Source organism: Anabas testudineus, chromosome 23 (assembly GCF_900324465.2).
Source record: "Anabas testudineus chromosome 23, fAnaTes1.2, whole genome shotgun sequence".
NCBI classification, from domain to species: Eukaryota; Metazoa; Chordata; class Actinopteri; order Anabantiformes; family Anabantidae; genus Anabas; species Anabas testudineus.
In genome coordinates, this window is record NC_046631.1 from 10,068,476 (window position 1) to 10,096,057 (window position 27,582).

General features: G+C 39.4%; 1 protein-coding gene across 6 annotated transcripts in view; it reads right to left on the bottom strand.

Moving 5' to 3' along the window:
- The window catches only part of anks1b (ankyrin repeat and sterile alpha motif domain containing 1B), a 166,214-nt gene that overhangs the window by 32,767 nt on the left and 105,865 nt on the right, over positions 1-27,582 (bottom strand). For all 6 annotated transcript variants that reach the window (XM_026362154.1, XM_026362157.1, XM_026362155.1 and 3 more), the window contains 6 exons: positions 18,803-19,452; positions 18,255-18,377; positions 16,335-16,404; positions 14,028-14,134; positions 5,358-5,456; positions 3,591-3,743 (listed from right to left, as the gene is read on the bottom strand). In XM_026362154.1, the coding sequence (XP_026217939.1) occupies positions 3,591-3,743; positions 5,358-5,456; positions 14,028-14,134; positions 16,335-16,404; positions 18,255-18,377; positions 18,803-19,452 (1,202 nt within the window). The remainder of the gene's footprint in view (positions 1-3,590; positions 3,744-5,357; positions 5,457-14,027; positions 14,135-16,334; positions 16,405-18,254; positions 18,378-18,802; positions 19,453-27,582) is intronic.

The window sequence follows — 27,582 nt, forward strand, 5'->3', positions numbered from 1 at the left end:
AGATCAGTCAAATATTAATGCAGTGCAAAAAAGTTTAATTATAAGCAATGTGTGCACATTTACTCAACCATTATTAATAATGTATTCTTATAAATAATTAATTATTGTTAATAATTTAAAGTAAGAAAGTCTGATTTTATGAGTTTTCAGTTCAGCTCTTACACTTAAATATGCTTTTATTTTTATTAGTGTGACAACTGTCCAGTGAATATTTGTTTGAATGTACCATCTACAATACGCATACACACATGATGCAAGACTTCTATCCATCATAAAAATAATTCTATATCTAACAATTCATCTGCTGAGGTTAAAACAAACCACCACGTCAGGCCAAAATTATGATGCAGTCTGTCTGTTGTAGATATTTAGGTTATACTCTAAGTAAAAAATAAAGAGAATTGCTGATAAATGTCCTATTTTACAGAAAAGTGTGTACCGAGTTATAGAGTAAGTTTAAGTTAAGGTTTAACTAGTATGCTGTCTTCAGTAATTACAGTTAGTTTGAGTTAATTGCACATGAATTGCACATCAAAGATAATCATAACACATAATATTGATTTTGACTTTTTACTATTTCAAGTTTTGTCCAAACAAAGAGTGATGCGAATTATTCCAACTGTATGTTATTGAAAAATGGCCTCTGCTGGTATAATGTCTAGGAAGATTAGATATTATCACAATGAATGAAAATGACAGAAATTGTGCTTTTGTGTTATTATTTTTCAGTTAATGTGGACCAGGTGTGACACAAAAGAGTCAAACTACTGTATGTCTGTGTGTGGACAGACAGGATTAAAAGGTCTTTTGAGAATCTTCTTCTCATCCCACAACAGCAGGACTGCACATATGTGCCCAATTAAAAGGAAACGACACACACACCTATACACACACATACACACACAGCTTTCCATTTTAAAATACTCTAACAACGCTTAATACTCCTGGAGACCACAACATCTGTTCTACAGCGATTATCTGGTTATTACATGAAAGCAGTGGCCAAAGTCTTTCTTAAACTCTCTTCCCCCATCCCCTCCTTTCTCTTCCATCTCTATGTCTTTCCCAGCATCACTATTTTATTCTCCCACTGCAACATACAGTATGTCTCGGGGGTCTCGGGGACCTTTCCATTGCCCCAGAGACTACTTCAGAAACAGTGCATTGCTGCAGTGGTTTGCAGCAATGCAGACGACAGCTTGCAAGGCAGAGACACACTCTCTTTCATATTTGCTCACACACAACTGATCAAATCTGATAAAATATATAGACTATACAGACAAAACCATGTGGACATCTGTTCATGCTAAGTTAGTTTGTTCAGGTTGAGGTCAGGGCTCCATACAGAGTTAACACTTCATCTTATAGATATCCACAGCGGCTGTCAAGCCCCGACTGGACTCTACTTACACTGACTCACCTTTCAGGGTTATTTAGCTTTATATCTGCATTTGTATTCTCCCGTAAATATGTTAAAGTTAATGAGAAGCATGGTCAAATACCAACACAGTATTATAGAGTTATTTTCTTTAGGAAATCAGTTATTGGAGATCAATTTTCTGTTTAAACCTAATTAAGTAAACCTCCATTCACTAGCTTATAACTTCCATCTTATCTTTGAGAGTTGTAATGAGCTGGAGCCAGTCCCAGCACACAGACTAACACAGACAAAGCACCTTTATGCCACCCAACTATTGATTAATAGTTAGGTTATGGAACTAATACATCTTTTCGTAGCTGACATTTTTACTTGTGAGAGTACAGGTGTTACCGTTAACATTAGTAATGTCTCTAATCTCCTGAAGTAATTTAGTATGATAGTGAGCCAGCCTTTGCCAGGAACCTTAAGTAGTGACTTGTTTTCTGTGACTATTGTAACTAATTTGTTTTGACTTTATCTCTTAAAAATCTCTTAATCTTTATTTTGCCTTAAATTAGTACCAACATGAGAAAGTCTCTATAAATGACTGTGGACTTACAGTTAAATACTAGTGTAAAATAAACCAAAGTGGGAAAAACATTTCTAAATGACAAACATGGTCATGTTAAACCATTGTCACACATGTCTACAAAGTGACTGAATGTCATAACATTGACATTTCCCTCTATTGGGACTAAATAGTCATAAAAAACTGTTTAATAACTACTGTAGACTAAAATCTGTTGACATATTTTGTGTCCATATACTGTGTTTGAGCAGCCTCTAGTGGCTTAATTCTGCATTACAGTCGTTACTTCACAACACACCAGGTGAGCTGATTAATTAGCATGTTTTACAGGATTTTATATACATGCAAGTGAAGGCCCTAATAGACTACTGAGGGGAGGTAAAGGATATATACATCCTTCATACAGACATATGGGTAGATAAAATATAACACAACAAAATAGATAACTTAGAATTCAGTGCTCTTGGATAGTCCAAAAAAGGAAATGAGATTTATACTTGGCTTGTGCTTAAGATGTCAAACATTTAAACACATACATAAACATAAGCATGTATTAACACTTTCTCTATCACACATATGCATTCAGAAACAAACACATACCAACACACACACACACAAGTGCAGTATGTGGGTGGTATCCCCAGCGCTGTGAAACATCTTGCATCCCACATGCTTATATAACTCCCTCTCCACCTCCTCCAGTTGATCACTCATCACTTTATCACTTTATCCTCCACTGGGAAGGAAAAACACCCCTTCTCTTCTCTCTCTCTTATTGAAATCAGCCAGACAGGCCCCCTCTGCAATCGAGCATGATTTCGTTACACTTTGAGCATCAAAGGAGCACATCACTGCGATGCAATCAGACTGCAGTAAATCCCATCTGTAGTGAAGATTTTATGTTGGTTAACACTGAATCATAAACCTGCACTACTTGTGACAACATAGGAGTGCTAATGTCAAACCTAGTTATCATCCATCCCAGAAAGAGGTTCAATCAGCGGAAAGCAGCAGCTAACTGTCTACTTGCCCTTTATTACTGCAAATTTCTGCAGAGTACAAGGTGAAGAGCACCTCCTTCCTGTTTGTATTCTCAGCAAGCATTGCACAGTAATGAGAAGAAATGCCTGATGGGCATTCTGCACAGTGTGGCCTCAGCATGCCTCTCACAGAGGGAATTTTCACATCGACTGCAGGCTTGTTTTCGATAAAAACAACAAATATTGTACGTATACTGATGTATGGGTGTGGAGAGCGATACACTGAGTTGTAAGTAGGAGATGAAACTCAATTTATCACGAAAGTGGAAGAAAAAGGACAGAAACCAACAAGCAACAAGCCCTAAACTTGACTGGATATGCTACTGTTCTCCTTTTTTACAGAAAAAAACATCTCCTTCAGATTCCATCGCCCATAACAATAGTTTTTCACAGAAGCCAATTATACCCGTCTTGTTGGCAGATATCTCAGAACAGACAATAACTGTTATCAGGATAAATGTATTTACCAGTTGTTTATAAACTAATTGTTGGTTTTGGTTTCAAGGGAACTATTAACAAAATAAATTGCTAGGCTTTGCAATAGATATTTTTAAACAGTGCACGTGAAGTATAAATTAGTATAAAAATAAGTGAGACTCACATTGATGAGCTCGATCTCCCAGATCTTCTTGACAAGCTCCATAGAGGTGTAACCATTGATAAGGAAGGACTTGGTGTAGTCACCAAGCTCCAGCGACTCTAGCCACTCTGCCACCGACGTGGGGTTGTTGCCATCATAACCGATAGGCCTCACCTTTTGTACAGGGAGAAAAGAAAAAGAGAGAAAGTGATCTTTCAAATTCTGTATTTCAAGATTTGTTTAGAAGAGTTATAGTGATGGAGTGATATCCTGCTGAGCATAACTGACTGTCCACTTTCACTGCTTGGAAGGTTTCCTGATATTTATTTGTTCTTCCTCCATGTTCTCACAAATAAAACAGTAATATGGGCAAACAATGGAAGTACTGTGCTGTTTTTTTTTTTTTTTTTAAATGGTACCCTATCTTTGACCTGGGGCTTTGTAACATAGATCAGCTGCTACTGAAAAGCATAGTTTGTAAATACATATTATTTTCTTACATAACATCACATCTGTTTAAATTCTGTTATATTTGACTGCTGCACTGCACTTTATTCATGTTCTGTCTTTGTTCTGCTAAGATCTATGTTTATGTTCTTTGACTTTCACATTTCAGCAGAGGGCAGATGGAAAAAGTTTCAGAGGTTACACATACTAGGCTGAAGAACAACCTCATAACAGTCTTGATAAGGATCATGTTGTTCTCTTATTTTTGCAGTGTAAACAAATCAACACAAATCTAACTTTTGAGTAAGGTCAGAACAAGACACCAACAGCAGGGGGTTTGAGTGAAATGCTTCTTGAGTGTAGTGAATAATTCATATTTCATTCACTTTCATTTTAGCAGCCAAAACAGCTTCAGAGAGAATATGACACTTCAAACGGGCATCGCACAACCTCCACCTTAGGTTGAGCGCATTTGTCTACATACCTCTGTATGGGAGTTCAGCAGGTAAAGGTAAAGGTTAAACTTTTTACAGTGTTTTGAAAAGTTTAGAGAGGATGAGAGGAGAAAAGTGCTGACTGGAGATCAAAGTTTTCTGAGTATCTGTGTGAAACATGCTTATCTCTGGGTCTCCCTTCTCCGTCTCTGCTCTTGCAGACTCCTTTTTTTCTGCTCACAGCACTCAGTCACATACCTTTGATCTTACTTTCAGTCTCACACAAGCATTTGACCATACTAACATACAGCTGCCTGCACAACCCTTCTGACTCTGTTCTCTGTATTCTTCTAATACTGATTATTCTGACTCTTTCCAAGTTGTTTTTATTGAAGCACTCGTATATGTAGAAGCTCCTCTGCCTTTTCTGTACCTATGACAGTTTGTGTCTATGGGTATACTTGTGCATTTCTCTATAAACTATACAGTTACAGTGTGGGTTTGGCAGATTTGTTAAGTTGTTTAATGTCATGTGGCTTGGATGCTGTATAATTGTGATCTGTATTGATGGAGATAAGTGCATCTTCTTCTAAAGCCCCCAACTCCTTGTCATGTTCTAGCATTCTGCAGAACATGCAGACAGAAACACAACCACCTACAGAGATAGAATTATATCACACAGCAGCACTAATGATGCTTGAGTTTCTCAATATTACATTAAACTGAACAGATTAACGGAAGTTAGAAGTCAAGATCACATCTTCTCTATCGCAACATATGAATAGTTTTATATTTCTCATAAACTTATAACGTGCATGATTCTGAAAGTTTTTATTTATTAAATGTCTACTATGAATCTGAATTGTTCTTGTTGGACTGTTTGATTAGGATTAGGTGCAGTACTGACCCTGGGCAAAAGCCGTATGGCCTGCAGGAGACGCTGTCTGTGGGCAGAGTTGAGGATCCCAATCTCCAGCAGGTCCTGGTCCTCCACCACATTGCTGCCCTGCAGAGAAACACAATAACAGAAATTCAATTTCTAAAACATAGCAACATGTTTTTTTTTTAACTGACAGACAAAAGTTCTGCACAACTGACAGAGAAAATAAAACTACTGTCTTGCTCAAGATGTAGTAGTTATTGATTTTTATTGTTTGCATCAATTCAACCTTCATCATGTATCAGGTGAGAACATTATTATATTATATGTGCAACAGTTACCCGCAGCTATCCCATCAGAGAAATACAATTAAGTCAGTGACCATGAACACCTTGCCAATTAATAAATTATACAAAGCTGAAGTACAACTATCAGTTTATTAAAGACGCTAAATAGGTAGAGACTTTATTACAAATGCTTTAGAAATTGTACAATATTTAAAGGCAGTAGATAGTGTAACATTCATATAATTGAAAAGTATGAGACATTTTAATCAACTTGTAAGGTGTGATGTAAAGTCAATGTAAGTAGAGGTAAAGGGGCTGACTTATACCATTGGAATTTATCTTAGCATTATTGTTACTGTTTGGTTTGTACCATAGCAATAAATCCCTTGTGGCTTTTATTGCATCTTATTCAGTCATGACTATCCAGGGTTCTCCAAATACTATTTGTTTGCCGTTTCAATGTGGCTGCCATGGGAGGTGATGCATTAGTCAAAATATTTAATATTTATTAATAAGCAAATACAGTAACAGCACACTGTTTTGTTGAAGGGGTCTAAATACAGGCATCTACAATTACACGTTTGGGAGAACAGGACTGCTGCCCAGCATAGCCAAAACAGTTATGTATATGTGTGATTGCTGGGAATATTTGGTGCAACAACATACTCACTGCTACATTGGTTCTGGTGAGAACCTGTGAAACCTGCCAACTACCAACAGGCCTTAGCATAGCACACGACTTAATATAACACCTCTAGTTCATTGTATAAAACAATAAAGCGATGAAAACATAAATCTGCAAATAGAGATATCAGAGAACATGATGACGTGAAAGTAATTAAATTAAACTGCAAAGCTACAACCAACAGAGAGTGGTACACAGCACGTTTGATACTCTTTAATATTCACATAAGAGACACACAGCAGCCTTGATAGGTATCATATAAAGTTTCACTTTTAATTATTCCGATGGGAAACCTTAAAAGACCTATCAGTCCCTGCCCAAGAGAAACAGAAAAAAGTCTTCATGCAGACAGCTAATTAGAGGAAAGGTAGAACGCAGGGAGGGATGGGAATAGATAAAGTGTGCAGGTAGACAGCTGCAGCATAGAGAAAGACCAACTTAGCCAGAAATATAGTACCATCAGAAATACAGATTGTGACAAATGTAAAAGGTAAAGCCACATCATCACCAAAATGATGTGTATAGGAAGGACAGTGTTACCAGCCTGAAGGCAGTGAGGGAATTTCTAGCATAACGTCACCCACTGCCAAGGTGCATGGGGAAGGAAAAGCAACATGAAAAAGGGCAGTTAAAAGACAACCAATTATACAGTATATACATTTCAATTATATATCATGCCATAAGGTACTAATGCCGATCATACAGTATGTTCAGACTGTGAGAATGTGATCAGATTATAGAACAATCTACACATAAGTACACACTGTCCCCTATATCTCCTTCCCGTCAAGCTAAAAATAGTAAAAACATCTGAGAGACAAGCAAAAAGAAGGCAGGTAGACACAGGATACCTGCTTTCTCCTCCCTCAGTTTCACTCCTGTTCAGAAGTCGACTCTGGGGACCCATTGTGCTCTCGGAAAGGACATTTTGCTCTCAGGCTGTGACATTTTACTTCTGGATAGAGATTTTCTTTTGCATTTTTAAAATATTTGCACAGTGCATGCATGTTGCAGCATACTGAATTTACTGCTAGCAGTAGTTTTATTAAGTTTATGTTCTGAATCTGCTAATTGTATCTGCCTGCTGAGAACTGATGAGAAATGTTCTGTATGGTGAATGTTCAATGTATCACAAAAGTGTTAGCTGCTGTGCATAGTCTCTATGTCTCTATACACTGAAGTCATAATTAATTAGCACACATGCAAACCATTACTAGATCGATATAATCGAAATAAGTATATACATAAATTTTGTATTAACCCAGTGGTGTCCAAAACTTGGTCCCCAAACCCGCCTGTCCTGCTTGTTTTTCACCTATCTCTGCCCAAACCCATTGCTGATTATCTGGATCAGCTCTATCTTTCAGTTTCTGATTGACTAAAGACACCTGATCCAGGTAATTAGAAGTGGGTGGGGTAGGGATAGCTGGAAAACAGTCAGGGCAGGGGGGCTGAGGATTGAGTTTGGGAACCATTCCATTAACAATAAAACTTGTATTATTTCTGTCAAACTACTCTAAGTGACTGGTTCATAATCTCTTATGTGCAGCACACTGAACGCGTTACATTGCAAATCAGTGAAATCTATGCCTTAATTTAGTGAATAGAGACTTAAGTACCTTCTAGGTCTAGGTGAACATCTACCTGTTCCCATGAATTGTATCTTCCCTTAATCATTGCTTTCCATTTACTGATCAATGCACTTGGTTAATTTTCAAGTCTGTGTTACATGAAAGAGCAGGTTGTTCAAACGTCACCACAATGAATAAGAGTTTCAAATGTCAACATACAAAAAAAGCCCTGAGTGATGTTGCTTCAGGGTTATTATTAAAACTTTGTCCTTAGGGCTCCACTACCTGTCCCTGTCACTGTACTGACTCAGAAACCTGAGGAAACAGAAGCTCACATCTCACACGCTGTGGATAAACGAATTCTTTCCACATTCCCCAACCAACCGGTACTCGCTGGAGCCTCTGTGAGTTCATAGATCAGCTCCCAGGCTGATTAACAGAGCGAAGAGCAGAGCGAGTGTTGGAGGTACCATGCTACAACTTCACAGCAGAGTAATGACTCAGAGTTGGAGCAGAGTAGATTGTGGGGGAATTCAAAGGCATGACTAATTGCTCCCTGTTGGGCTCCTGATAGCGAGAGTTGGAGTTCCTTAATGTTTGTTCCTTTTCTCTCTAAACCTATTTTGTCTTGTTTCCCTTTCTGTCTTAACATTACGTTTGCCCCAAATCTGCCATTTCCAAGAGCGCACAATGGATCATGGGATAAATATCACATGGATACATTTATGCAACTAGAGCTGGTTTAAATACACTGTGCTGTATGAAGTAAAACCTGGCCATAGAAAAAGACTTTTTCTAGCCTCAGTTTTGCTCCCAGTGTTTTTATAGTTTATTTTATAGGCCAGGAGTACACACAGTAAGTGACTAAATACTCTGCATGGAGCACTTTCACAAACACAAACAGTCCATTTTGCTGGTGGCGGAAGGTGTTCCGCCTCCTCTGTGTTGATAAAGATGCCATGGCCTGTGGTTAGCTTGTGCTACTTGGACCACACTGCTTAATAATAGCACCGCAGTGGGTCACAAATGCACAAATTAAAATTCATGAACAACAGTAGGGGGTTGAGGTACAGATGGAGCAAAATCTGTAATACAGCCATGTTAGTGAAGGCCATTGCCAATGTCAAAAGGCTTAGACCAGTATTAAGAATAATGTTCAGCATAGTGTATTGCTTCCCTTTTTAGTCTGTGCCTTTCAGGCCTATCTCACTTCTTTGCTATTAAAGAATTTTCCCATTATTTTCTTTCTTCTCTTACTATTCAGACCTCCTCTCCTCTGTTCCTCTGTCCTCACTTTTAGTTCATAATTCAAATTCATTCGGATTCTTCACAAACTTGGTTTAACATTTTTTTGAACAAGTGAACAACATCTGTCTTTATTTATTCCTTTATGATGTGGATTAAATGTGCCACCTCTGAACAAAATATAAACGCTGACAGGTTATTTCTAAAATGTTATTCTTGCTTCCTCAGTACCAACAGCTGGGTGAAATAAATTTCACTAGTCTTGCGGCTGCTTTTAACCCTTTAACCCTGCTCTACCTTGTATTTATCAACTGTCTTATCTTTTTTTTCCCACTTTGCTGTGACGTATGAAACCAAATTTAAAAAAGCTGCTTATTGAAAAATTATTTTCGCATGACATTCTTTCATCTTTCACACAGTATTTATATGCCTCAGTTCATCCACAATCCACTGAGCATCAGTTCATGTGATGCTCATGAGTTTCGATAGCACTTATCTCTCAAGTGAACTATAACAAATCACGCTTAATCTTTTCATTTCTCACCTTCGCTCTCCTCTTTTCACTTCCATACTCTGGTCACACATCACAGTTCCTTTGCTGATGTGTGATGTTGAGAGATGTATGTATGTTATATGGCAATGATGAATGACGAGTGCAATATAATTGGGCTCCTTGTTACACACCAGTACCATAAAGATGACCCTGTTAAGTGTCTCTGAGCATTAACAAATATCACATACAATCATAGGCAGTCCTTTTCTGATCAGATTTGCACCTTATTAGAACAAACACCCTAATATTTGAACCAACTGAAATGCCAATTAGCCACATCTTAAATCTATCAGACAGGATTCCTCAAAGTGATGAATAAACTGACAATTATCACAGTATAACTTGACTCAGCTTTTCGGGCATTTTAGCATCTTTCAGCTCTTTGTTTTGGTTTTTCATTACACCCTACAGCCTCACCAGTTCGATTCAGTCTCTGATGTTTTCATCAGCACTGTTTCCAGACATAGCAGGCAGCTTGTCTCAGAAAAGAGGCTCAGACAAACCCACTGTGCACTAACTGCTCAGCCCAACAGCTCAATAATGCCACGTATTTCCTTCAGGTGTTAGCAGAAAGAAAAACAGATAAAAGCAGAGAGAATTTAGGGGCATTAGATAACTGCTACCATTGCATCCTGTTTGCTTTATGTCTAACGTCTTGATTCAATACATCTACTTTTCAAAGAAAATGAAAATATTTGAACCTTGTTTTGCTGCACTTAAGTATTCATCACTTAATATGGGATCAGACCTGTGCATCAGTTGCATAGATAATGAGCAAAGTGACAAACTGGTCAACTGGTCAAGTAGATGTTTGGTTTTCATCAAACCAAAGGAAGACACATCAACACAAGGCATGTATCTTTGTATCTAAATAAAAATCAGTTAAAGCCTTAATCTGGATTATGACCTATTTCTGTTCGTCTTTAAGAATACGCAATGAACACACACACAATTGCTTTCTAAAGCTCCATTGTCTTCTTCTACTTTCACCTCCATACAATCTTGTTTATATTAAATGCCGTCTCCTTAACAACCATTCTACCCCTTTAGTATCTGTACATCAATCTAGCAGTACTTGTCCTCTACTGGCTGGATAAGGCGATCAGACCCACCCACTATAATGACCCCTATTAGTCATAAATGGCAACGGTGGCTAGGAGTGCTTACATGTATGTCTTCATATATTCCTACAGAGTATAGTGCCTTTTCACAATCTTATGCCACTACAGATAATACTTCATTAATTTATAAACCAATCAATCTGACAGACGAACTTGAATACTAACCCTTCAATGAGAAAAAAAAAAAAAGAAAAGATCGAATGCACTGACTACATTCTGCCATTTCTAATTATTTCTCATAGAGAATGGTGCTGAAATTATTTGACCCAAACCTCCAAAAGGATCCAAAGCTAAGAACAAAAAGGTGCACTGCAAATACCAACATAATCCCTGTAGCCTGTACCTTAACCACATTAATATCAATAATATCAATTTATGGTAGATGAGTTTCTCTATGGTTAGAAAACATTAAGTGTTAAAAGGTTAAAACTTCACTCAGGAAGTGAGACACGAGGGACTTTAAACAGAGAGAGAGCCGCACTCACAAAAATAACTTTGAAGTCACCAAGATGTTTGCAAGGCTGTTTCTTCTCAGCTCTTTTAAATATTAATTGTATCTAAGAGGCATTTCTGGAGATGACTGAGCTATTGAGAAACTGTTTTAGAGGGACGAGGCAAAGAGGGAAGAGAATCCCCAAGTCTCTCAGAACTGCTGCCAAATACTGTTAGTGACTATAAACTAGGTGAAAATGAAATTAAAATACATTGGCACACTGATATAATGATGTGCGAGTGTGTGCCAGCATAAGAGGAAACAGTGTAGATGAATTGAGGGTTTACCTGGGGACATTATTAACAGGGAAAATACACAGTTTTTTTTAATTACTTAAATAAATAAAAAAAACACAAACACTGCTTATATGAACAGTTTATGTGATGTTAACAGTTGCCTTGAAACACTTACAGCTGCTGCGATGACTCGTAATGTATTTTATACACTTGCTTACAACTAAAGGAAAACTGATGTGTGACCTAAACTAACACAAATACACACCAAATGATAAAAACTGCATGACAGCCAACATTTCACTTCGAAGAATTAACAATTCAAAATCAATGGGAAGCAGTTGTAACAAAGAGTTTCACTAATTTGTTTAGGTTGCCACATTAAATAAAATATATTTGATTTATTTACCTATCCTCCAGTGGTCAGTGTCTGTTTCGTGTTTCATACGATATCAACATATTTTTACTTCATCCGACTTATCTGAATACCTTATCCTCTAAACAAGTACCAGCACCCCTCACATCTTTTTTTGTCTTGTTTTTTTTACATTGACTACTGAGCTACTAAATATGCCACTTTAACTATTTACTTGCTGTATCTGTATCTCCACTACAGAACTAACTCAGATTTATTCTGGTGCACATATAAGCAAACTTTAATTGAATGCTAATGTTGCTCCAAATTTACCTGATATGTAAAGAGACAACTGTTTGGTAACATGTTTCCTATAACACTGTTACAGGAGTAAGTTTAAGGTTTTGGTTGATCTTTTGCAACCTTAATCTATCCTTCCATCTATTTTCTATATTAGCTATGAAAGTGATTTCCTGGAAAGCAAGCTATGCAAAAACTATAGATAAATGGATAGCATTAATATTTATTTAAATTTAAGGATTTGGAGAAAGGAATAAATACACAGTTAAACTAATGCACATATGTTTTTCATCTGTCTTCTGTTATTTATTTTTTTTTAGCAATATTTAACTATGAAATGTGCCATGTAGTATGTTTGATGACGTACACAGGTATTCTTAAAATGGATGTGTTCTGACCAAATAAAGCTTCACATAATCTGAATACAAAAACAGAAGGAATTGGGAGGTACAGGACAAAAATGAAAGGTGGAAGGAGGTAGTGACAAAAAAAAGAAAAAGATAATACTGATGAATACTCTACATACTGGTTTGTTAGAAGCTGCATGGCACTGGTTAATATAAAAAAACATATATTAGCCACTGCAAGGATTTGAGATGTGTGAATGTAGACAAGGAGATACTGAGGGATTAACAAGAGTATCGTCTCATGCACACATAAAACTTTATCAGCCCCAAAACCAGTACAAGTGAAATGTGTAAAGGATGATTGCAAACAAAAACAGAAAAACAGAATCACAGACCACGTGTGGGAAAAACACTTCTGTTGCCAGGGTAACCAAAGAAATGAGTGCAGGTCACACTGAGAAGGACCAGCACACATGAATATGTCCACACATATATAAATAAATATACTAATATGTACACAGTTGATGTCATGCCAGGAAAAAGGATTCAATTCTCCTCGTCCTTACTTGATGATATTGTGAAAGTATTGTGATACTGTATCAATATATTCTGAACCTCCACAGACATTGTTTTTTCTCCCCTGAAAAGTAGTCATTTTGTTGATATAAGCTTTTTGCCCAATAGTGACAATCTGCAACTCTAGATAAACCAGTACAGTCAACATCCCTCTGCTTTGCCTCCCATCGTTCTGCCTTTGCTGCAGTTGCTCTCAATTTGGCTTCATTGCTTCTCTCCAGTTTTCCTCATTTCTCCCCATTTTCCACTTTATAGTTTGCTTACCCTTTCCTAATGTGGAGGTCTTTCTTACTAACACACAAGCACACACACTGAAGCCAACATCAATTGAGTTTCTCAATGCGAGTTTCAGTTCCTACGTCACTAGAGATGAAGGAACCACTGAAAAAATACAGGCTCAGTTTTCATTCTGATCCACAGGCTACAGGTGGTTGTAGCTGTAATTTGTTATATGCATGCATGTGCAAGAGTATGCAAAAAACATGAGCAGATTGAGGCAGGAACTGGATTTTTGCTGTGGTGGAGATGTGGCGTAGGATTTCTGTGCGTAGGAGGACTTCACATGGCATCAGTGGGGAGAGGCAGCAATGATGGAAAAGGAAGAATGAGAGAGACAGAAAAGAGGAGATAGAAGATGATACAAAGGCAGAAATACAGTAAATGAAGGAGATCAGAGTGAATGAGAAAAAATAGTCACACAAATCACTACAAAGAAAATGATGACAGATAATAAGCTACACCTAGGGGAGCAGGGAGAGCTCAGAGGGAGGTGGGACAAACACAGAGATAAGATTGCATTTAAATCACAAAGAAAAGATTAAAAAAGAACAAGGATGAAGAAAACATTTAATTATAATCCATCCTAAACTTCCAGCAGCAAGATCTCCCCACGCCTCCTTCCCCCCCCCACAACACTTGTAAAAACACTCACCATGAACTGGACGTTGTCAAATCCATTGGCCAGCAGGTGGTTCTCATACTGGACCAGGCCAATAGAGTCGAGCCACTGGCCCACGGACTGCAGCGGGCAACGGGGACCTATGAGGGGGTGGAGGGGCAAACGCTTCAGTAGGGAGTAGCCGTCCACGCGGTAACAACGGCAGTCCGGCTGAGACAGCTGGCACTGCCACATCATGTTATGGCGGGCAAAGTGGCTGTCGAAGGAGCCCGCCATGCTTTTGAGGAGTCTTTTGGCAAGGCAGCAGGAAGAGGAGAAAGAAGGGAAGGCAGGTGGAGGGGAGAAAGGTGAGGAAAGAAGGAGGAAGAAAAAAAAGAAGGGGGGGCTAGGCTAGAGGCATGGTGAGGATAGAGGGGGTCAGCATGCAAGGGTGCAAGCAGGTAAAGGGTAGGTTGAGGCGCCCAGATGATGCTGTCTCTGAACCCAGCCAGAGGTAAGATGAGAATAGGTAAAGGTGGAAGTTGTATCCAGAAAAAAGCCTCTGTCCTGAGGGTAAAATCCTGCCAGAGATGGGTGTTGGATAAGACTGGAGGTATAGATCCGTAAGCAAAAGCGCCTGTGTGTTTGTCGCACACAGCACATCAGCCGCTTTCTTTTTCAGCTGTTGCGCTCGCTTGGCTGCTCCCCTGAGCTTGTGTGTGAATGTGAGTGAGTGTGTGCGTGCGTGTGTGTAAGGAAGAGAGAGAAAGAGCAGGAGCTGCTTCGGCTGTAGATTTCTCTTTATCAAGTACTCCCACTCTCATCTGTATGCTTCTGCAGCCTCCTCTCTCTCCCTCTCCTTTCTCTGAGCTCTGCTTTCCACCCTCGTTCCCTCAGTCTCTCTCTCTCTACCTCGCTCTCTTGCTCACTTTCCTCTGTCTACCTCTTGTCTCTATCTTCTCACAGGGTGCTGATCGTCACCCTGCTCCCTCTGCCGCTCCACATATATCTGGCTTGCTCTGCTGATAATAGCCATCACATCAGCTCCAGCTTCTTTGTCTGCAAGAAGCCAAGCTCCCTCCCACTCACACACCATGCTCAAGATCATTGTATGTATGCAGCCGCATCTATGTGTGTTTGTGTGAGTGTGTGCTGTGCTGTGCTGTGGTTGTGTGTTTGTTAGTGAACAGTGTATAGCTGGTCTGGCTATCACACAGATTTATCTGTGTGGTAACCATGGTTAGCAGAAGCTTTGCATTTCACAGATTAAACGAGAGAGGAAGAGGGGATGAGGGGGATGGGGGAGTTACCATAGAGAAAGGGGGATGAATTGCGGAGGATTTCATGTACACAGGTAAAAACAAAAAAAAAAAAGGGGTATTTAACGCACTAATTAGAAAAACTAAATTTACTTCATGTTAGAGTCATAGGAAATATCTCTCACACACATCCACCCACATGAAAATAAGAGAATTCCTGATTATTACAACTATGGTCTTATTTTTGTAGTTTTGGCCATCATTCTTATGAGTAATATAACAGGAGCTTTTGTTTAGGAAGCAGGAAGATAATTATCAGTGTAATTTCATCACGTCTCCAAGGCTCCGCCTCTCAGTTATTATCCAATGGCTGGGCCTGTATTTACCTTAGAAAACAAATGCACTCCCTGTCTAAAAAAAGAGTCACAAATAGGTAATGGAAGCAATGGAAGAAGGTCATGTGGTCTAATGAGTTCAGATTTACCCTGTTCCAGAGTGATGGGAGCATCAGGGTAAGAAGAGAGGCGGATTGAGTAATACACCCATCAAATCTTCCAAAATGACAATGCCAGGATTCATTGGGCTCAGATTGTAAAAGAGTGGCTCAGGGAGCATGACACATCATTTTCACACGTGGATTGGCCACCACAGAGTCCAGACCTTAACCCCATTGAGAATCTTTGGGATGTGCTGGAGAAGACTTGGGTCTGACTCTGTAGTTAAACCTTAATGGGAACCACTACCAATCGATGATCGCCAAATGTCTACCATCTGGGTGCAGACTTTGGGGCTCTGATCATTTCTGAAACATGACCTCCACTCTGTGCTGTCCCTGACTTGCAAAGTTTTCCTGTTCAATCAGAGATTGTTACTGATATTTCAGGTGCATTCACTCTTGGTTTGAGCTTGTTTACAGCCCGTTTCTTTCCCTATCAGACTTTGTTGTTGTATTGTCACTGTGGTCCCAGATCTCAGCAGTTATTTTGGTGAGGAGAGTGTTATCATAACCAACAGTAATAATGTCTAAAACTGCAAGAATAATAAGCTGGAATTCCCCTTTAATACAAATGTACTCATGCAAACATTATTATGTGTTTATTACCTGGTGTGTCTTCCTTGATGTCCAATCCACTGCCTATTCCTGCCCCAATAGAGCTCATAATCTTGTCGATCTGAACAAATGGGAAAGAGAAAGAGAGACGAACAACCAGAGTTAGAGATATGTACAGCGTTTGCAAGAGAAAGTCATTTCCCAGTAATAAGGCTAACCCCTATTTCTAGATTCAAGTGTCACATAACATGATCATTATGCAAGCCAGCATGCTGAATGTCAGTCATTTCCCCACTGTGAAATGAAAAGGCATGAAGGAGGAGAGAAGGAAAAAGATATGTTAGCAAGAAAATTAAAGAAGGGTCGGAGCAGAAATGATGGAAGAGGGAGAGTGCATTGGAGAGAGCTACGTTGACTTTATTAATGTGTGGCTGCCAGCAGTTGGCCAGTCATCCCTGACCCTGGTCCTGCTGCTAACCACTGAACTATGCACCCTGCACATCCATCCACCTGTCAGGGTTGCTGGCTCACTATGGGTCAGAGAAACCTGGCCTTTGTCTGGTCTGAAACAAGGGTTTGAAGGGTCAGATCTGACAAATCCAAACAATGTTAACATGGCCATAAAGGTGGCCTTATTTTTGGAGCAGGATAAATAAAACAACAACAACTTTGGTATAAATTACACAAAATACTTCTTCAAGCACATATTCATAGCAAATGGAAAACAGAGATAAAGATAAGTTTAAGTAATTTAAAGCTACAAAATACTATTACCCATTAATCTAATTACTTCCAAAACAAGCTGTTCTTTCTTCAGCAAAAAGCAGCTCTGATAATTACACAGTACAATATCTGCCCAAAACATAACAATAGACAAAAAATACCCACTAACATCAACCAGGTAAATAGCTGAATGAGACCCAAACAGAGCTTTTCTTATAATAAAAGTCTTGTTCAAGTATAATAACCCCATTGGCAACAAAGTGTTACTGCTGTTGTGTTCTCAACTCGTTCTTCTGTACATGTTTACCAGCATATGTGCTGCAAATACAGCAACTTTGCTATTTTTCCCCTCAAAAATCCCCCTTTATAGCTCCAAATTTTTTCCTGAAGTCATCATATCTCATCCTCCCATAGCATGCAATTAAACAGGAAAGGTCACCTTAATTGCGGAGAATTATGGGAAAATTCATGTGGTAATTCATCACCAGCAGCAAGTTATGAGCTGTGTTGAGGAACTAATGAACATGAACATGCAAATGTGGTCAGACATGCACTAATGTCCCTTCATTCACATGCATTAGCATTATTTTAAAAATAGAAGAACTAATTTAGTCTTCGTTATTATTGCTTTCATTTTTCTCCGAAGACGTGGTGCATAATATGAGATTTTTCATTTATGCATGAGTTTGTAAGCACATGTTGTCTATGGTGTGACTGATGCACAGAGAGCAGCTCCGTGACCCAGAGTGTTTGTAAAGGGGAAAGATCCAACAGCGGTGTCCAGTGAATGGATCACATCTGTGTTAGAGACCCTTTAATACTGAAAGAGCCCCAGGCACAAACACAGCAAGACCAAAACACACAGCTCCCTTGACCTCCACTCTCAATTCTCCATAACAGAAACTGCTTTCTCTCTGATATCGAGTCATCCCTGCAGCTCCAGTGTTGGTTACAGAGGAAAATCTATGTGGGAGCATGTTAAATTAGCACCAGGGCACCATAGTAGCTGCGTAGCTTTTAAAGGGAGGAAAAACTAAAGCAGCTCACTGCTGTGCATGTTGAGATTTCAAGCCCACGGCAAAGATAGTTCACATGCTTAAAAAGCATGCTGGTTTTATGTAATATTACTTTGGAAACATATGTAGTGTGTATATCTAACAGTACGTTGCACTGATTGACCACTGACCGCTTGAGTGATCGTAAATGTCCGGTAAAAGGCTGTGCATGTCACAAGAAGTATCTTCTTACCTCCTCCCACTCAGCAGTAAAGGAAGGAGTCCTCTCCAGTCTTCCTCCTAGATTGGCACCCTCTCCTGGGCTTGGACTTCCTGGCCCATGTCCCCGGGATCCAGATCCCCAACTGTGCTCCTCCTGCAAAGGAGGCGGTTAGAGTTCAAAATACAACTGAGCGTCATCTGTAATAAAGCTATTTTCATCAAACAGACCAAGTTTTTGGCTTAATGATTTATTTATTTGAATTGAAGATGTTGTCTCGTAAAATGTGCTGCATAGCAGGGAGCACTGGGGCCCACATTAGTAAATTACCTAACTGGGCTGATTGGATTCTTTGAAGTTACACTGCATGATACAGCAAGATGCAAACTACCTACATGATTGCATAATTTATGTAACTGAATATTCACAAAAAATACATTTGCTTTCATAAGTGAGACCTCTGTGCTTTTATAATAGGAGAGACTTTTAATAGAAGGAGCTTGGCCTCTTATATAAATGTCTCAGAAGACTGAAACAGTATATGGAAGAAAAAGACTCTGTAAAACTATATGTCAACTTACCTGTATGGGAGACACAGATACCAGGTTGGAATCGGACTTGGACAGAGACTTTGACAACTGCAGGTCCAACACACTGCGGGGCATAGACCTCATCCTCCCCAGTGTGCAAGCCCTCTCTTCGTATCCAGTCGCAGATGAACTGTCCTTGGACACACCTCCTGTCTGGATCCCTCGTAACTCAGTTTCCCCGTATTGACCAGAGGCGTAGGAAGGTGGGTGGCCCAGAGTAGACCACCCACGGGGTGCATCCACTTGCTTGCAGTTCCTTGGTTGAGCCTGATCCTGGTTGACCTTGGTGTGGAAGATAGTCCGGTACACCACCTGTGGCTTTTGAGAGTCGCTGCTGGACCTCTGAGGTGACGAATCAAACCCAGTCTTAGATATGACCTGAGTAGGTCCTCCGCCAATCACAATGCTGAACTCAGGCGTTTGCAGCAAGCTGCTCTGGCTCTCTGTAGAGGTGTATTTATGTGGTTTTGGGCTATAAAGATGGTAAGGCGTATGAGGAGTTTCACAAGCTGGGGAAGACCCATGAAGGAGGCCTGCAAACTCCTCTGGGATATGGCTCTTCCTGCGCTCCTCCAACAGAGTGTTTGATGTGGAGGAAGAGCAGAGAAGAGGAGGCAGATCTTGCTGGTAAGGCCCGTCGTCTACAAGAAAGACAAACACACACAAAAAAAACATTGCCTGATTAGAATTAAATCATACAGATTTGCATTAAACAGCAACAATAATGAATTTACTCTTGCAGAAAACAAGGCAGTGATCAGAAATACACAGTCACAGCACGAACAAAGCACAGAAATTTATGACTAAGAGAAGAAAAAAAGCATTAGGGCTAAAATAAATACAACAAAACAACCAAAGCTGCAAATAAGAAGGAAAAACAAGGTCAATACATCATCGGTTTCCCTTTAGAAAAGTGAAAACCCTGACTTGGATTTTACACCTCTGCTCCTTCAGTGTCTGGTGCCTTGGTGTGACTGAACTTGTGCATGTATGCAACTCACTGGAGCAGATGTTTTTACACCATTGGCTAGGTTCTTTGAGAGGATGAGTTCAGAGGCTTACTCTTTGTCTGTGTGCAGTAGGGTGAAAGATGCTGCTGAAAGCTTCTTTTGGTTTTCCTAGCGATTGTAGCTGTAGATGCATGTCTGTGTGTGTGTCTGCTTTACTAGACACCTGCTGAAATTTTGGATATGTGTTATGGTGTGTTTTCATCTATAAACAAGTGAGGCTAACTGTCGTGTATGTTAAAATCATACAACATACAAAATAACAAGTGCATCATTATTATGACCAGTGCCACTCTTAAACTTTTAAAAAACTACTTTCAACTACGTTCAAACATGTTTTGTGAGAGTCTGGTTGTAGTTCAGCTCCTTAGCTCTGCTGTTTTTATTAATATTAATTAGTAAGTAAATAATTAATAAGAAGTTATAGGCTCTTTTCCAGTTACAATAATCAATACAGGTGTTGAGTAAGAATGAGTAGACAGGTGAAAGAAATCCTACAGAATGACTCAGACAGATCAGATGTCGTTTGACCGCATAGTCCTGCTGCCTGCCACCTCCTCACCCCACAGACTCTGTTGTCAGCCAGTTTTACCTTGTGCTCTTATTGTCCTCGCCATATTTCCACATGCAATCATTACATAATGCAAGCTGAAGATGCACAGTAAAGCCAGACAATATAGACCTGCAACAGTCACTTGGCTGCTTCTCAGAAAACCACAGAACAGTGACTAAGTGCAACTATTTACAGTGAAAGAAAAAAATTATTCAGTATGCAAATATCATTTGGTATGTGAATGTTGCATTTCAGTGCACTTTAAGCGAGTTGTCGGCAGTGTTTTAGTCCTCAGGTAGTGAGGGTTGAGACATGACTCATCTTCAAGTGGTACATAGAAAATTGTCATAATTTCCTACATAAGTTGCAAGCTCCTCAGTTATGACTAATCCTCAATATTTTACAGAATAAACAAGACTCTCTAAAACATCAGTATAAATGCAGTGTGCTGAAATTTGTTCCCACCCTCTAAATTTTCTGTTTCTGTTTTGTCTTAGTAGTTATATTTTGACCAAAATCAATATTTTAAACAGTAACCATTGACAACATGTCACAGAATCAATTATTGTGATTTATTAAATTTAAACACCCAGCTACTCAACCCTGCTATAGTCAATGTAATAAATCATGCTAGCCCAAAAATGCATCCTTTAATTGTTGCTCAGATCAGTCATACAAGAAGCATTTTTAGATAAGGCTCCGTACGACTAGTCGATTAACAGTAAAATAAAAAGGTATCTTTTATATTTTTCATTTACACAATCGTCTTTGAGCCTGTCCTATCTCAACCATGCCATGTGTTTCTTCTGCAATCCGTTACCACTCTCTCTCTGCTTCTTCTCTTTTTAAAGATGAGAGTTGTTGGCAACAGGTGAGCCTGCTGGTCGCTATGGCAACAGAGAGCCCCAGCACCAGCATCTTTTCCAGTTTCGGGCAGCTAAGTGCCTTCGGCCTTCGGAAGAGCGAGGGAAAAGTGTTCGGCTGATAAACACAGCAATCAAATCAGCAGGTGTGTGTATGTTTGTCTAGACAGAAAGAGGAAGCCTTACAGCAACCGAGCCGAGATATCTCTAAGTGGAAAAGTAAAACTGCGAGGAGAGGGCTGAAGAAAAGTTGCATTCAACACGTTTTATAAGATTTTTTATCAATTTCAGGTGATGACCCAGAAATTTAAGAGCTAAATTACGTTAATGAGACTACCGACATACCGTCTACTACAAATTATATTCTGTACAACACAGAAACATAATTAAGCTAAACTCAGGAACAGACTTCTTTGTTTCTCTTCTTCTTTCCCTGCAAACAATCAATACTCTTCCTCTGTGTCTCGTTTTACCCTTCAATACTTGAGATCACTGTGCAGCTTCACCTCACCGACTATCCCCTGTGCGCGCCTGTGTATGTGCGTTTCTTACCTGGGAATCTGAGAGAATATCAGCTCAAACTGAATCTTAATTCAACTGCATGTACTCCACATTTAAAGTAACACAGCACCCTGCTTTTGCTAAAATGATCTGATGCCAATGTTGCATCGTTTAACATACCTGCATTTTTACTTAGAAACTATTACGCAAACACACATAAACACAGGTTGCAACATGCAGCAGTTCACTGTAGAAAACTGACTGGTATGAGGATAACTTGTATTCATGTCAAGGCAAACATTGTAATGTATGTATGTGATTGTGCAACAAGAATAATTCACAATATTAGTCACAGGCATTCATTTACCTTTTCAATGGATTGATTAATCTTTTTCCTATCTCTTTATCATTATTAGCACAAAATGTCACTCAATAAAAACTTACTGATTTATATTAGTGATGGACTGAATGATATGTTGGCTAATTAGTAATACTGATACTGAATAATGTGTGAAGTCATCACTTCCTCAAGTTGATAAACTGTGAGAGGCAAAACCTTCAGCTGTCTACATACATCCACCACCCACTTATCAGTGTGAGACAGAGAGCAGAAGAGAGTGGGTGGGAGAGAAACACATCTGAAATGAAGCTTTTATTTAAGGTACCTTCACACTATATCTATTTATAAAAAAAATAAAAGAAATACATAAAGGCCATCACTCCTGGGGTGTCACAGTGGTCCAGCAATGGAAGGACACACAAGCTCCATCCCAATTGCATATTACATACTAACATTAAACTGAAAAAGTAACTAAAGTAAGTACACTACATTATATACTCTCCTACAAAATAAAAGCACTTAAAGAAAAATGAAATGAAATATTTACAAGTGAAAACAATATATGCATTACATCTAAATAAGTAGACAGCAGGAAAACAGATTTTTGTTACTTAATTGTATTTTATTAAGCTAAATGTGGAGTTTGATGCCTTAAACACACTCAACAACACATTGTTTTTTTGAAAAGTTTATAAAATATTCAAGCAACACTGTTCTGTATGACGTAGCAGATGTATGGTGCATTACGAGAATCAGACAATGACAACCGCGGACTGTTGACCAGCTGAAGTTTTGTACCCAGAAAGATTGACCAAATATTCCCACTGCAAAACTGCAGCATCCTCAGTTTACAAATGGTTAAAAAGTGTAATTAAAAGGAAAGATGATCTAACACAGTGGTAAACATGTGTCTTTTCTAACTTTTTGTGAGTGTTTTATATGCATTTACAGTATAAGCAAGATTAAGAGAACTAACAAAACCTACCCACCAACATGTTTTCAAACTTTATCACATTTTTATTCCTTCACCTTAAACTATTTATTTTAACCTACCTAACTACTTTCCCTAAACCTAACAAAGTAGCTTTGAGCCTTAAAAAAATAAATTAATTAATTAATATTAAAATAAGTATTATTATATTATATTATTATATTATCAAGTTGTTGATTTGAAGAACACTTTTCACAAATTTTGTATAGTAAACCTTTGTTTTTTGAAGAAAAGTATACACTAAGATTTAATTTCTCGTTAATAAATGTTTGTTGCACCAGTGTTTAATGCCACTGGTTGTTGGGCACATGACAGAAAAAGAAGGAGGCCTCATGAAAGTGGAAAGAAAAATAAGCCAATGACAGAAAGAACGATTGAATGAAGAGGAGGGGAGGGGGAAAAATGTGCATATGAGCTGGAGGTTATATGTAAAAATGGGAGGGAGAAGAAAATTGAGATATGGGAGTGAGATTAGATTTATCATATTAAAGCCTGAGACTGAAGGCCAAAAAAAATATTTTAATTTCCATTAAATTACTGAAACCAACAAGCACTAATAAACGAACGATTGTTCAACAAACAAAAATTTGTAAAATAAAGCATGATCATGTACATTACTTGTAGACAGACACACAACCACCATAGAAACTACACACACAATCTCACACACTGGGATAATTGTCTCAGTATGTGTTTGTGTGTTCCATGATCTAAAGACGTGATAGCGCTCTGTTCATCTCTTGTGGCACCGTACTGACTGTTATTAAAAACTACAGAGTAATATCTGAGATGTCAGTCATCCCTGAGATTAAAGACTGAGCCCTATACCCAAGCACCACAGGTCTGGATAAATCATTACCAGCTCCCTGAGCCCCAGGCACTAAACTAATGCTAGGTTAGTGCTAGGCTAACAAACACAAGTCGAAATGATACAGTATTGGGGGTGTATATTACAAGTTTCATCATGATACAATCTATTTTCTAAGCCAGCGATCCAATGCTTGCTGAGACATAAAAGTGTACTGTGCAATGTTGATTCAATTCGATTCATGGGGTGATTCATATAAGCAATTCAACTAAGAAATGCAACGTAAATGTAATTAATGAATATTACAGAGAGAAATACATATAATCCCTAAATCTGCTGTGTGTCCTTTACACTTGCCTAAGTTACTTTAATGCTGGGTTTTTCCAATTTTCCAATCTTCATCTGAAAGTCTATATCAGGATTGTGGGAACCAAAGGGAATTTCTGTGTTATTCTAATTCTGTTTTTTAGTTTTGTGTGCGTAACCACAGCTGTTGTGTATTGGTTTCTCTCAAATCGCAGATGACCAACAATTCAATACTATACCTGAACAGAAACAGAGCACGAGAGCAGCAGCTGCTGCTGCTGTTATGCTAACATGCTGCCCGTGCGTGTCCTTCTGTGAAAATAGGATGTAACAGGTGCAGGTCAATCTTCACTCCCTCAGTGGGAGGCCAACAGAAAGGTAGGACTCCCTGCTGGGAGCATTACTTCCTGTCTGATAGCCTGTGTGTACATATCTAAACAAAGCCTTTAGGAGGGGAGGGACCAGTCTCCAGATATTGAATTCACACTTTCATTCCTGATTCATGTACACAGAATATATTGTCACGGCTACTCGCTCGATCATTTGCAATTCTCTTGAAGTCAAGAGTGATGACAGAGTCACTCACTAGAGTCATTGAAATTTAATTTGTGTGCGAGAGAAATAGAGGAAGAGAGTTAAATATCATATGAAGCCACCACTGATTAACAGTGTGTATGTGTTTCTGTGCATTGGAAACATGTTTTGCATGCTTGTGTTTGTAGCAGTAGTAGTATCTCAGCATTGGCTCAGCCCAATAACTGTCAGTCTAATGTACAGTATATAAAATATAAAAAGTAATGCTTAATTGATGTACACAAATCCACTTTATCTTTTCTGTCATTTCTAGTCACATAAGAAGACAAAAAAAAAGGATAACTATAAAAGAAACTGTGCTCACAGTCCAGTTGTGCCCCCTTACATTTTTCTAAACAAGGTTAAATGAGGTTTTTCTTCAGGAATCAGCCAATGAATGAAATATACTACGTGTTTATGTAATTGCACGGAGAATTAAATATTTTATTGGTCATGATCAAAGAACATTGTTATCTAAAGCCATAGAACATCTAAATACAACTGAATGCATTTATTAAATTTCTGGTTTCCTGTAGAATTGTTTGGTTTTTCCTGTGTAGTAAACACAGAATGCCATTTGTTTTTTGCACTAAATGTATTTTACCAGTTATATAGGATACATGACAACAATTCCACTGCAAACACAACTTATAAAGCGGCACTTTATTTTATCTGATCAGGTTATACTGTATATTTTCTTTACTGCCATCAAGAGCAGGTAGAGTCTCTCTTTTCATCTCCCTGAATTATGTTGCACTCACACCCATCATCATGAAGTGCTTCGAGAGGCTGGTCATGAGGCACATCAAGTCCCAGCTTCCACCCTCACTGGACCCGCTGCAGTTTGCGTATCGTCCAAACCGTTCCACGGACGATGCCATCACCACTACTCTCCACCTGGCTCTCAGCCATCTGGACAACAAAGACTCATATGTTCGAATGCTGTTCATAGACTTCAGCTCAGCATTCAACACCATCATTCCCCAGCAGCTGATTGGGAAGCTGAGCCGACTGGGTCTGACCACCTCCCTCTGCAACTGGATCCTGGACTTCCTGACTGGGAGACCCCAGTCAGTCCGGATCGGGAACAGCATCTCCAGCACCACCATGCTGAGCACTGGGGCCCCACAGGGCTGTGTGCTCAGTCCACTGCTGTTCACTTTGCTGACTCACGACTGTGTAGCGATGCACAGCTCGAATCAGATCATCAAGTTCGCTGATGACACGACTGTGGTGGGTCTCATCAGCAAGAACGACGAGTCAGCGTACAGAGAGGAGGTACATCAGCTCTCAGCCTGGTGCAAGGCCAACAACCTGTCTCTGAACGTTGGGAAAACTAAAGAGATGGTTGTTGACTTTAGAAGAGCAAAGAGTGACCACTCTCCACTGAACATCGATGGAGCGTCAGTGGAGATCGTCAAGAGCACCAAATTTCTTGGTGTCCATCTGGAGGAGAACCTCACCTGGTCACTCAACACCCGCTCCATCAGCAAAAAGGCCCAGCAGCGTCTCTACTTCCTGAGGAAGCTGAGGAAAGCCCATCTGCCGCCCCCCATTTTGACTACATTTTACAGGGGAACCATTGAGAGCATCCTGAGCGGCTGCATCACTGCCTGGTTTGGGAACTGCACCGTTTCGGATCGCAAGGCCCTACAACGGATAGTGAGGACAGCTGAAAAGATCATTGGAGTCTCTCTCCCCTCCATCACGGACATTTACACAACACGCTGCATCCACAAGGCTACCTGCATTGTGGACGACCCCACCCACCCCTCACACCCAATCTTCACACTTCTGCCATCAGGGAAGAGGTTCCGGAGCATTCGGGCCCTCACAACCAGACTTTTGAACAGTTTCTTCCCCCAAGCCATCAGGCTCCTCAACACACACACAACAAACTGAACTGAGCACACACACTCGCTAGATTCGACATGTTTCCATCCTTCAGTTGTAAATTGTATTCATTTCCGCTACTGGTCGCTGCTGTTTTGTGTTTTGTGTTCTGTTTTTGCACTGTCTTCTGACGTCTGTCTGCACTTTTTCTTTGTGTTCTTGCACTGTTTGCACTAGGTTGCACAGGATGCACTTTATGTGTTTTGCTAGGACAACTTAGCAGTCCTCAGCCCCATGTTTGTCTTGTTGCCGTTTTATGTAGCACCATGGTTCTGGAGAAACGTTGTCTCATTTCACTATGTACTGCTTCAGCTATATGTGGTTGGAATGACAATAAAGCTTCTTGACTTGACTCTCTGTTTTGTTATTTCAAATCGAGTCTTGGTGTCTGTATGAGCCTCTTTTGTGTTCAGAGCTTCCAAACATGACTCACCATCACCCCAGGTTCTTTTATACAATGCCAAACCACAAAGGAGAAAGAGGATGGAAATTTAAGCAAAGATAAAAAAGAAGGTGAACTAGAGCAAGAGAAGAGGTTGTTAGGCTTATGGCTATCTTGCCTTGAAAGAACGAGTCCTAAGAATTTTTATGCATTTTGCCAATTTCGATGTGCATACATTTTCAAGATGCTTATTGCTTAAAAGAATGGACGGAAGCACAAAAGATTAATAAAAACACCATAAGTGCATTCTGTAAACACAGAAACAAGTGTCTGTGGCCACAGTAGCAGAAATGCTAGTGTGACTATGCCGGTGAGAATTTCACTAGGTTACTTGACCTGATGATGGCACTTAATAAAAAGTCAGAGGACCAAGACAGAGTTACCACTTCATCCTGTGGGGACAGCAACGCCTGTATTAAATGTCAATCCAACATGAGTCTTTCACATATTTCTTGACCAAAGTGAAGCGTCAAGCAAACTAGCATCGTGTCCGG